The 12096-nt window shown below is 44.5% G+C and overlaps 1 protein-coding gene across 1 annotated transcript in view; it reads left to right on the forward strand.

The window, feature by feature from the left end:
* Nucleotides 1-289: 289 nt before the first annotated feature.
* Nucleotides 290-12096, forward strand: part of RCOR1 (REST corepressor 1) — a 43350-nt gene continuing 31543 nt past the window's right edge. The window contains exon 1 of the mRNA XM_019472516.1: nucleotides 290-368. Within this exon, the coding sequence (XP_019328061.1) occupies nucleotides 326-368 (43 nt within the window). The 5' untranslated portion in view covers nucleotides 290-325. The remainder of the gene's footprint in view (nucleotides 369-12096) is intronic.

Consider the following 12096-nt stretch of genomic DNA (forward strand, 5'->3'; position numbering starts at 1 on the left):
CTGGAAGAGAAACATTAATTAACTTTTAATTTAGATGCAACGTATGCTTCTTAGTGTACTGCATGAAAGAGTGAGTGTGCGGTATCTGTCATGTTATATAGGGGGTGATGCATTGAAGAAACAAGGAAAAGCCTCATGTCAAATGGGAAGATAGGGTTTTAACTCTGCAGATGGGTTTTGAATCTTGATTAAAAGCTGCAGATGTGTGGTAAGTCACTTTTGTATCCATTTTGCATCTGAAATGACTTTCTCTGTAACTTGGTTTGTATCTGTTTTCTCTTAAGCCAAACTCGCAAGGCGAAGTCAGGAGAGAGAGAATCTCGGCATGCTGGTCTGGTCACCTAACCAGAATCTGTCTGAAGCAAAATGTAAGTTTCTTCAAATACTTTTATTCCCCCCTTCCCTTACATGTATCGCTTCAAGAATGCAAAGTTGCCACTTTCAGTAGAGAGGTTATGTCTGTGACCTTTCCATTATGATTTGAAATTAATTTGAAAAAAGAAAAGCCTACAAAGCAATCCCCCGGAAGAGCTTTGTTCTCCACTGGGCAGCTGCTCAGAGCATCAAATCCACGGAGGCAGGAAAAGCAGGAGAAATGTGACACACTTTCTTCCTTGGTATGAATTCTTTAAGATACTTATCCACAGGCCTACATGATCTGCTTTTTTGCTGCTGGTGCTGTAGAAGATGACAGAAATAACTGGGGAGAGCAAAATGAAAAGTATTTGGGGCGGGGGGGAGTATAGAGTAATTAGTAGTACCTTTTTCCTCAGAAAGACACAAATAAATTCCACATCTGGAGCCCATGGAAGTTTAAATGCCAGAACAATTGCAGTGCCTTGGAATTCCACGTGAGGGCAATTACCAGTGCTCTGTGTGTGTCTGGGAACAAGCCTCAGTGCTGCTGCCAGATGGCAGAACTAGTGTTTGAAAGGTTTGTCTAGCTACAGTTCTCCTCATGAATAAGTAGGACTCCTTGATTAAAGGGCTGCTGTTTGAATGCAGTAACTAAACCTAAGTGCTTTTGCGGGAGGGAGCTGAAAGGACCTATTTTTGACTTTGTGCTCGTACCTTTTTTCCCCCCTCCTTTCTAATTCTGAGACCAAGAATAAGAATCTTGCATTCCTGTTCCTCTGCAGTTGTTTGTGGTGGCACTATTAAGTTGATACCTGGTTTTCCCCTAGACGCAAGGGCTAAGATGCATCACAAGACACTTGTGAGGATGTAGTGGTGGCATTTGCAAATTAAGGCAGCAGAGATTGTGCACAAACTGGCTCTGTCATGAAAGGGCTGGGTTCAGCCCTGGGGCATTTGTTCCACTGAGCAAATTGCCCCTTAAATTATAGAAGGATGATGGTACTGTGATCTACAGATAAAAAGGGCTTTGCAAGGATCATGTCTGCCTTCTCTCCTGCCAGTGGTGTCTTGTCTGCTCCCTGCTGGCTATTAGATGCTGAACTAAATAAGGCTGATGAGGAGAGGGATATATCTGACGGTTATCTACAGCTAGAAACCTCTAAAAAGGTGTAAGAGCAAGAAACTGTTGCCTCCACCAAAAGGAACAACTGTTCGTGGGTCATCTGTGACACAGAGGATTCCTGTAGCTGCCTCTCAAGTCTGAGAGTCTTTTGAATCTCAGCTCAGCTTTGGAACATTTAACTCCTGCCTGATAGGAAACAGGTTTCTTGTAGGGAAGAGAGAATGGAGGAGGAAAAGGAGTGAAAATATGTGGAACTGCGTAAAATAATCTGTGACTGAATATTCTGTGGCAATTGGCACAAAAATATGCAAGGATATTATAGAGCATAAAAAGGATATGATATCTGCTAAGATGTCGTCATGAACCTAAGAGGTAATTAAAAATGTAGTATGACATTGATAAATAAAAAATAGGTGGCAGTTCACTGTTGCTGGTACAATAAAAAAGTTGGGGAAAAAAATGAATGTAAGAAGAGGGCAAGAAGAAATTTCTCAAAAGACTCAATTTTAGTAAGAGTGTAGGCTCATCAATGATTTTACCTTCCAAAAAAGATACAGAAAAAAATTAATAAATATTTCATACAGTGTTTGGGGGAGAGAAGTATGATGCTCTTGTGCCATACATGACACACAAAATATCTCCCAGGCGCCTAATTGATATAGAGGGATGGAGTTGTGAAATTCAGCATCTAGTTAGTAGTAAAAAAACCAAAGGAGCATTGGGAGAGGTGGCTGAGGGGACCTTGGGGTGGCAGGAAAACTAGTAGATGGAGAGAGGGCAGCTGTGCAGGGAATGAGAGAACAGGGTAAGAGTGGGCTGGTTGGTCATTGCTTTGTCTTGTGTCAATTTGAGCTGACACTACTGAAAGGTATCAGTTATTACCGTCTCTACCTGGCATTACTTAAAAGTGAGCTGTGAAAAATCCTGCTGAAGGTAGCTGTTTTTGTTCTTTTTGAGACTAGAAATGGATTGATCAGTAGAAATAACTTTATAGCTCTAATGTATTCAGCCAGCTGTTAGGCATTGATTTGCTACTGCACGAGAGTCTGATTCAATCCCCCTTCCTTTCAAAAGATGGGCACCTCCTCCAAAACACCAGTGCTCTCCAATGGCTGTAGAGCACTTACTAAATGTATTACAAGCAGAGTCCTCTAACCTGTTTTATGGTTTATGAAGAAAGAACATCAGGGGACAGAAGGTTTCTTCGGCTACTCTTGAGTTCACTGACAAGTCTGGGCATTGTTGATAGTGAATCCTAATTAAATGGGGTCCGTGGGGACGTGTAAGAGGACTGATGATGATCAACATTTCTATCAGTGATATGGGAATTGATATAGAATTGCTGTGGAGAGACATTTAGGATGAGCCATAGACTGACAGGATGGTAAATGAAATGAATGCTACAGATAGTCTTGTAGAGTGCTTTGGGTCTTTTCTTAACTTGAACTGATGCCAACGCAATGGGCTCTTAATGACCCAACTGCAGCGTTATGAATCTCAGTACTGAAAGCTCTGGCCTTATCTTCTGCATCAAGGCTGATGTTTAGAAAGAAGTGGCTGGGAGAGCAATTTTGGGGCCACAGTGGGCAGGTAATTTGACAAAGCTTCCTGGTGTCCTGCTTGACCCAATGGATGATGTGGGTGTAAAGAGAAGAGTGAGGTAGTCACTGGAATGGTTTGCTGCCTCTGTACCCAGCAGCATTCAGGAAAATGAAGCTCAGAGTAGTGGCTTTAGTGTTGAAAAACTGAGAAAAGGATGGAGATGGGAGCTACTGAAATGTCTTGGAAACTGAAGATGAAGCAAACTCCATCTGCTTAGCTTACTGAAAGGGGACTATTGTCAATTATTTTCTCAAAAGGAAATTTTGACATAGTAAGAGATGTGCATAATACAAATAAATGGCTACAAAATAAGTCCACATGGACTGAAATGAAATGTCTGAGTGTGTGTGGGGTTTTTTTGTGATTAACTATTGGAAGTTATCCAGGGAAGTGATAGATTCTCTATTTCTTGATGCCTTTTTTTTAAACCATGGATTTTTGTGACGTGTGTGTTATGCTTGGTGGGAGGAATCATTGGCAGTGTGAAATGGCAAGTGGAAGGAGCTGTGGTCTCCAGGAGGTTCGTGTAGCCCCTTGGGCTGTATGTACTATGAATGCTAGCTAGCACATCCATTCTTAATATTGCTGTTCAGGTTGAAGTGTGGGTGAACAAATCCTTCCAATCAGCAGCATGTTGGTACCTGTGTCTAGTTACTTTCATTTGTACTCCAAAGCCTTTAATCCATCCTGTGCCTGTTCTCGTGGTGAACTCTTTTAAAGTCTTAGGACTCTTCTCTGTTCCTGTGGCTGGGGCTCAATGTGAAGATGGAAGTTAATGCAGCACAAGTTAGCTGTCAGCTTGGAGTGAACTGGTAGCTCTCATGAGCAGGACAGTTCTGTGCAGTGAAGCTCTTGGAAGCCATCTCCGTTAAAGGTGAATCTGTGCTACAAAACACTGTGAGCAGGTCTGTGACAATGCTCAGAGCAACACATGCTGATGGGTTTGGCAGAGGGCTGGCAAAACTGGTGGAGGTTGTGGGACGGTCCTCTGTGAGTTGCTGAAATGAATCCTGGAAAGACCAGTGTGTCAGCCAAGGCGTGGTGGATATCTGCATACCTGATGCTCCAGGCTCATACAATTAGTTAAAGCTTGTTTGGGTCCCATGCACCCTATATGCTGGAGCAATGTTTTAATCATGTTGGAGAAACCTTTTGCCTGGATGCCATGAAATGATGGATATGGTAGAGAAGATGAAAACAAACCAAAGTATGTGTTGGCACATTGATCATTTGTTTTTATCCTGTGCCTTGTTAACCATTAATCCTGGGTACAAACCACTTACTGCCTTGCCCATATTAATACCAAAGTGGAATGCTGCCAGCATGTTCCATATCTGCTGCCAGACTTCTGCCTTTGAGGGGTCACTTGCATAGCAGTTGCCACCATTAGTGAGTAGTTCACAAAGTTAGCCCAAAGCTAGGAGTTTGTCCTGTCTCTTTTGAAGAAGAAAGAAAGAATTGTCATTGTGCAGTAACTGAACATTTGGACTTAAAAATAACCGTGCTCCCTTTCCAGCTCTGCTCCAAATACCCCATGTGCTGTGGCTGGCGTCGCATGTCTTACAAAGAGCTTGCTCTCAAAATGAGACTCCTGAGAGGCTTCTCTGAGGACTTGGTGCCATGGAGGGCAACTGTTCTGGCTGTGCTGGGACGCTGTCGTGGAGAGCGGGGAAGGAGACAGGGAGAGAGCAGGAGTGAGGTCTTGAGCAAGGTGACATTGAGGAGCAGGAACAGCTAGGTGGAAGACAAGCATCTGCTCTCCTTGAGTGGCACATGGGGAAGGAGGGAGGGAAATAGTGAAAAATGCATTGTAATGATGCTGTGGAAATCCTGCACAGGATAGAGCTGGGCCAGCATGAAGCTATTAATAAAACAGCAGTGTCTCTCTCTGTGCCAAGTACACCAATGGGTGGAACCATAAAAATGACATTGAGTTGGTTTAGAAATGAGCAAGTGCTGGCATGCTGCAGCTGCCCAGGAGCGAGGGATGGAAACCAGGCGGGAGGATAGGATGTGATGATTGCTTTTATGCATCTGCAGTTCAGAGGTGAACTACAAGAGGAGAAAGATGTATTGTTTTGCTAGTGATAAGCTCTGTTTTCAAAGTCATTTTTCTGCTTTCTTCCTGACAGAATGTGTGCCCCTAGATGGGAGTTTTGGTTTCTCACTGATGGTCTTGGTGGGTGTCTCCAGTGGATTTATGGGGTGTCACTGAAGAGGCAGTTAGCTGTCCCTAATACCCATGGGACAGTGGGTCGTGGATGGCAGCTGAGTCCCCTGGTCTTGCAGTGCTGCTTCTGTTTGACCTGATGATTGATCGGCATGCCAACTTTGGACGTGCACGAGTCCCTCCCTCCCTTACCCTGTGGCATCTCTTCCTGCAAGGCTGCAGCTGGCTCCCTGCTTTACGTTATGCCTGCCTTGGTGCACTTGGAGAGAATTTAGACAGCCTCCTTCCCCCTATGGAGGGGAGGTAGAAGTGCCCAGGGGACATGGGGACAGAGGAATGACAGAATTAGGTGAAGCAGTGAGTGCTCCAACATCCTTGTGATGTGCTTGGCCAAACCCCGTGGCTGGGGGGAAAGGGATAGGTCCCTAAATGTGCTGCAAAACCTGATGCTGGGAAGGCAGCAATGTGCCAGCTGAGGCTCTGATGGAGGAAGAAGTACTGGTTGCTATGGTTACTAAGGATATTAACCCTGTGGTGTCTGGATGGGCAAGGTTTAGTTAACTGTGCCACAGGCTGGGTAACGGTTTGGGAACGTGGAGCAGTGGTGCTCCACCCTAAGAAGCTATGAGTTAGCATTCAGGATCTCAAAAGCCTATGTCCCAACCAAGTCTGTAAGTGTGTCCTGGTCATTAGTGTGTCAACAGCCTTCTTTGGGTGAGAGTGAGTTTTGGTAGCTGTCCTCTGTTGTGAAGGTGAGGCAAATCCCAAAATTTCTGAGGGCAGGTTGCAGGTTTAAGTAGCCAGAATCTGTCTCCAGCTGTAGTTCAGGGGGTAATCTTTGCATAGAACAGGCTGTAATTATTCTTCAGTTTCTCTTTTAAAGGGCATGTTAAACAGCCTTGGAAATCACCTTTGTCTAAATTTTCTAACTTAAAATGACTGCCAGAGTAGAGGACAGGAAAATGTTTGTCTTCTCAGGTTGCTGAGTGTGTCTGATCACGCTTTGTGTGGCAAGTCAATGTTTTCAGTATGTAGCTGAGCCATAGCTGTTTTAAGAAGGGCTTCTGCTTGGGCATATCCTTTCCCCCTCGGCTCACTTATTTTGGCCTGTGAATTCTGTGGACATGCGACTCCATCAACTATCGTCATCAGTTCTCATTTTCCTTGGGGTGTAGGGTGCCCTAGCAATAAATAAATGTGAGTGGAAAACCACAAATGGGAGAGAGTAGACTGGGGAAAGTGTGTTGATCTTAAAATCTCCCTTTTAGAAAATAAAGCCCCTACTTAACAGGAAGCATTTAAAATGGAAGGGATTAATGCTCCAGAGGTACCCAAGAGCCACCCCCTTCCTGGTGCACAGGCACCCCTGCCCTGGGCAGTAGCAGTGAGGGAGAGGATGTAGTCCAGTGTGTATTCAGCATCAGCAAAGCTGCTTTTTAAGTCCCTCCTCTCCATCATGCTGTAAACAGGATCCTTGAAACAGTTGGAATTGTGGTTTTATTTTTGGGCCCCTCTCCCCTCCAACCCCTATCATTTCTGTGGTTTATAACACAACCCCAAGAAAGGTTGTGCTGGTGCTTGGTGAGAGTGCAGCCACCTTGCTCAGGGATGGGAGAGTAGGACCTGCTTAGGCTTTGCCACCAGAGAAAAAAGTATTGTTGAACTCTTAGCTGAGCTTATACTTTTTTTTTTTGTGGCTGGCTAAGTGCTGTGGGAGGTTTTGAAAGATTGAGTGTATGTATTGTGCTTTTCTTGTTTGGGGTTTTTCTGCTTGTTTGTGTCTGAGGGTTTTTTTTGTTGAGGTTTTTTTTGGTAGTAGGAAAAGTGTTAGCCTTAAAAAAAAATAGCTGCCAGGTAGAGCCAAGACTTCCAGGTCTCTGAGGGGTGGACTTCAGGGGTTATAATTCTTGCCTGAAGCTAGGTGCTTACTTTTTGTCACGCAAGTGAAGATAGCAAAAAAACCAAACTTATGATATTGCTGTTTGTATGTGCTCCTTCCCTAGAAATATCAGTTTGTTGGCTGTCCCAATAACAGCAAAAAGGATTAATGGAAAAGCAGAATTGGGTTTATGTTTATCCCTAATCCAAACTTCATATTATGGAGTGAACCTGGCAGCTGTGAAGCTTGGATGCGAATACAGTAGCTGAAGAATACAACTCCATGAATTCAGAAATATGAGAACTGGTGTTTAATTTAAGATTCTGCTTGAGTTTAGCTGTAGAAATAATAGTCATGGCCACTTCTCCCAGCAGCTGCAGTTACTGCACTTCAGAAAATGCTCAAAAGATGAAGGTGAAGGGATGCAGTTTTTCATTTTAACTGAGGCAACTTTTGATGCTTATAGTAGCAATATAGCGAACAGCAAAGAGAAGATACCAGGCTTCAAAGGCTATGGGTGTATCTCAGAAATGGCTGAGTTGCCGCAAACTTAGCTGCAGTTTCCCCTTTGTCATCTGCTGTGCTAGTTGCTGTTGCAATGCTGTGTGGAAATCTCAGAGCAGCTCTTTCATCATTATTGCTGCAGGTTGATATTTCTGGATCCTGAATGCATATTTAAATTAAGATGAAGTTTTAACCCTTTCACAGCAGTGGTTTGTACTGGAGCCAGGAAAGCAATTTAGTTTGAAAGGACTAGGGTGTGTGTTTGGGATAGATTTCACCCAAGGTACAGTTTAAAAAAAAACAAACCAAACAAACAACCCCCACCCCAAAAAAACCCAAACCCAAAAAACCAACCCACGAAAAACCTGAAGGAGAGAATGTGTTGGAGAGTATCCAGGAAAAGGATGTCTTATCTAAGGTAGCTGTGTTGTCCTGGAGGAATTTTTGCTGCTGTGCTGGGAGAGGGGGGGACAGTCACCAGTTTCTTCATGTGCCTTGTTCTCTCCTGCCACCTGTTTGTTTCTCCTTTTTACTGCAGTGTGAAACAGGCCTTCTCTGAACATGTCGAGATGACCCAGTTTGAAAATGCCGGCTGCCACTACTGTTGCTGCTGCGGGGATTGAACTAGTGCTGGCACTAGGAAGAAGCTTTTTTCCTAAAAGAAGTTTAGAGACAAGATGACGTGGATGTAATGGAGTGATGATAGCCATGTTAAGAGTTACCTTGGCAGTGAGCCTTGATCTGAAACACGTTTGGGAGCAGTCTTAGCCAGCCTGATAGGCGCTGTGTGAGTTGTAGGACCAGTATGACGAGAACTAGCAGGCTGCAGCTACATTGCACTGCTTGGACCCAGCCCTGGGACGGGCCGAGTGTGCTCTAGTCTTGCTGGTCTTGGTGGAAATGGCAGACTTGGAGCATTTCAGAGGACTAGGCCTTTTTTCCTGACCTCTTGTCTCTTACTGTAGCTGTGAGGGGAAAAATAAGAAGGGTCAGGGAACTGGACGGTAACTATTTTTTAAATTTTTTTATTTCCTTAGAGCAAGGTTAGTCAGCAAATGCACCAATATGTGCATGTTCATAGGGATGTGATGGGAGCTGTGCACAGGCAGGGAGGAGCTCTTATGGGCAACGTCCTCCACTGAGGAATGCTCAAAGAGGTCATGGTCATAACAGCTTGGTGTGATGAGTTCATATGCTGCCGAGTGTGACCTTTACAGAGGTGCTAGTGCAGGAGGCAGAGCAGCTGGGCTTTCTTAAGGACATGTGCCAGAGCTTCCCTCACCACAGTGTGTTTGCTGTGGTATTATTTGCTCTAGTTAGGAACCACTCCTGCTAGTTATTTTTCCTGTACTCTTTATTTTTGCACTCCATGTTAAGTTACTTAGCCGATCATGTGCTTCTCATGCAGATTCATATTATGATAGGGTAGTAGTGAATTTTCTAACACTGCAAACATCAGTAGTAATGCATAATAACTTCTCAGTAAGGACTGGGCTTCTAAATCCTGGCTAAAAGCTGTGACTACCTACCACTGATGCTCTAGGATCTAGTTAGTGACATTGGTTTATCGTAGGCTTTTCTGCTCAGTCTCTTAGCATCAGCCTTGAAGGCTGAGGGCCTGTATGAAATCCATGTTTCAGCATGTGCTGTGTGGATCTGTAACTTGACTTTTTCTAAATTGACTTAATTTTATGTATTTTTGAATGCCTTAGTATCTGTCAACATGACACTAATACTTTGGTTTAGAGGCTAATATAAAGATTATGTTGTCCAAGATGTGGCTGTGTAGAGCTTGCTGTCTTTCTGCACAGACTTCTTGGAGGGGTCAAAAGCATTTCTTTGCATCTCTTTGGTTTCAGACCTGTAGGAAGTAAACAAGTGCAAGAATGGATTGAGTGCTAGTGTCTCCCGAAGGCTGGCCTGCCCACAGTAGGGCAATCCGTAGGAGTTTGTCCATAGGTAGCTTCTGATCTCCGGTAGAGAAAGGGCTCTTCACCTAAACCTCTGTTTATTGTCCAGGTTCTCATGTTGTGTGGGGTAAGGTACCAGGAATTTAATGAACCACTGTGCCTTAACCTGCAGTAGGCGCTTGTTTATGTTGCCTTAGTTCATGGCCTGTCTTATTAAGTGATTAAGCAGCTGCTTGATCAAGCAGCCGAACTGTTCTTGCAGGAAGCAGGAACAGGAACTTTCAGGAGAAGGATGGGGCAGGCAGCTGGGGGGCAGAGCCACGACCACTCTCAAGATAAGCTGTTCCCTTTAGGTTGTGCAGCACTCTGTGCATTGGAAGTGTTTGTCTTGTCTCCATTGTTCTGCTTCCCGCTAACTTGCTCACATCCAGCTGATGTGAAAGTGAGGAAAATGGAGTCTTTCAGAGCAAGTTTGAGACCTAATTTTTTCATTCTTAGCACCCAGGTGTGGTAGTGCAATGAGTGGAGTTGTGGGAAGGCCCATGGCTTCTCAGAAGGGGCCAGCCCCAAACACCTGAAAATAGGTTTTTAACCGTAGATGTAGAAGGAACAAAAGCATCTCAGTAATACTTCAGAAAATGCAACTGAAGGATTAGTTCCCCTCCAACATCAAGCTGCCTTCACTTAGTCCCTATCATTCTTCATCTAATTTTGCTGGAAGCAAGTTTTGTGCAACTTGTTCATGAGGGCAGAGGCCACCTGGGTTGCTGAGACTATTATGTTACTCATATAGCTGGGCTTGGAAGTGAGGGGGCTGGCTGCAAAAAATAACTGAAATAGTAAGTGGTGCGAGTGGTGACCACTTGCCATTCAGCATCACGGGGTTCTCCTGTTCCAGCTGCTGAGGAGCTGGATGTGGGCAATTACAGCTGGAGGTTTTCTCCCCTCTGTGAGCAGCTCCTGGCTCTCGGCACATCTGCCGAGGGCAGCTCTTCTGTGTGACTCTGACTTGTCTCCTTCCTTTTGCTGCCTGCTGGCTTGCTCGATACTTCCTTTCCGCCCAAGTGACATCCTTCAAGGAGGTAGCTAGGGGACAAATTGATCTTTTCTGTTGCTTTTGTATCCATTATAAAGGGGGTCAGCATGGCTTCTACTCTCTTGTCATAGGCTTTATTATCAGTAACAATAATAATGAGCTGTAATTCAACCTGATGGCTATTCTGCTCCCACACACTCCTTGTGTGTGTTCCCTCATGCTGCACAAAGATCCTGTGTTGTGGGGCAGTGGAGTTACCCATGCTGTTTAGGAAGCCTGGCTCTGATACAGTGCTTTTATTAGTTTGCATTCCTACTACAATGGGGAATTTAACAGTTCTGGTTTTAGACAGGAGCTTTCAAAATCTTGTGGAGGGTGGAAAATGGACCTTGTGGAAGGTTTCACTCTCTTTAGAGGGCTTTGAGTCTGGATATTCCTTGGAGGCTTCTGAAGCTGGTTGACAGCAGGTTGCTTGACCAAGCTTTATGGTAGTCTGCGCTGACTATTTTGCAGACCAAGTATTTCAGCATATGTAGCATGACGTGGATGAAGAGCTGAGAATGTTCCTAGGTAGAGTACCGAAGCCTTGTATCAGACTGCTAGTAGTCTGAATCTGTGGTCTCCCATACTGACTCTGGCATCAGTGTGTGTCAAACTGTATTTTTTCGAATTAGTGAATCTGGCTTTTGGAAAGGATGCACTGGATCCGGCATTCTCAAGGAGTGCAAAAAATAATTTCCATAAGAAAATCTCCACAAGGGAGGTTTCTTCTAATCCAAGTTACTATCTCCTGCAGTGAACCATCTGATCGAATATATATTTTTTTAATATTCTACCCCTTGTCACAACTGTATTGATAATGTTGCTACTTGCATTGCTTGAGCATGTTGCTGCCTGTAGTTGAAGTATATAATCCGAGGCTATAACCTCTCAGTAGAGTTAACTCAAGACATGGTTTGACAGCAGAATAAATCTGGCTTTAGGGCTCCTCAGACTGAATTGCGAGCACTGTGCTGAATAATGCAAAGAGCTGTTCTGCTATAAACTCGCTTTGTTGTTGGGGCACGTGCTCTGTGCATTTATCCTGTCTGTAACTTCCTGTCTATGTCTTGGAAGGTCATATGTGGGAATGAGTATTCCCTCCCTGCCAGAAGCTACTGTGTGCTGGTTTTATGTCTGTACGTGGGCTTCAAACCCAACATCAAGTGCTGTGGCTAATTACATTTAATACAGTCCAGTGCCTGTGTCTGATTTAGGATCAGATTTGCAGCTGAGGGAACTGGGGTTGTTTAGCCTGGAGAAGAGGAGGCTGAGGGGAGACCTCATCGCTCTCTACAACTACCTGAAAGGAGGTTGTAGCGAGGTGGGTGTCGGTCTCTTCTCCCAAGTAACTAGTGATAGGACGAGACGAAATGGCCTCAAGTTGCGCCAGGGGAGGTCTAGATTGGACGTGATGAAAAGTTTCTTTACTGAAAGAGTGGTTAAACATTGGACCAGGCTGCCCAGGGAAGTGGT

The sequence above is a fragment of the Aptenodytes forsteri genome, unplaced genomic scaffold, assembly GCF_000699145.1.
Source record: "Aptenodytes forsteri isolate BGI_AS27 unplaced genomic scaffold, ASM69914v1 Scaffold193, whole genome shotgun sequence".
Taxonomy (NCBI): Eukaryota; Metazoa; Chordata; class Aves; order Sphenisciformes; family Spheniscidae; genus Aptenodytes; species Aptenodytes forsteri.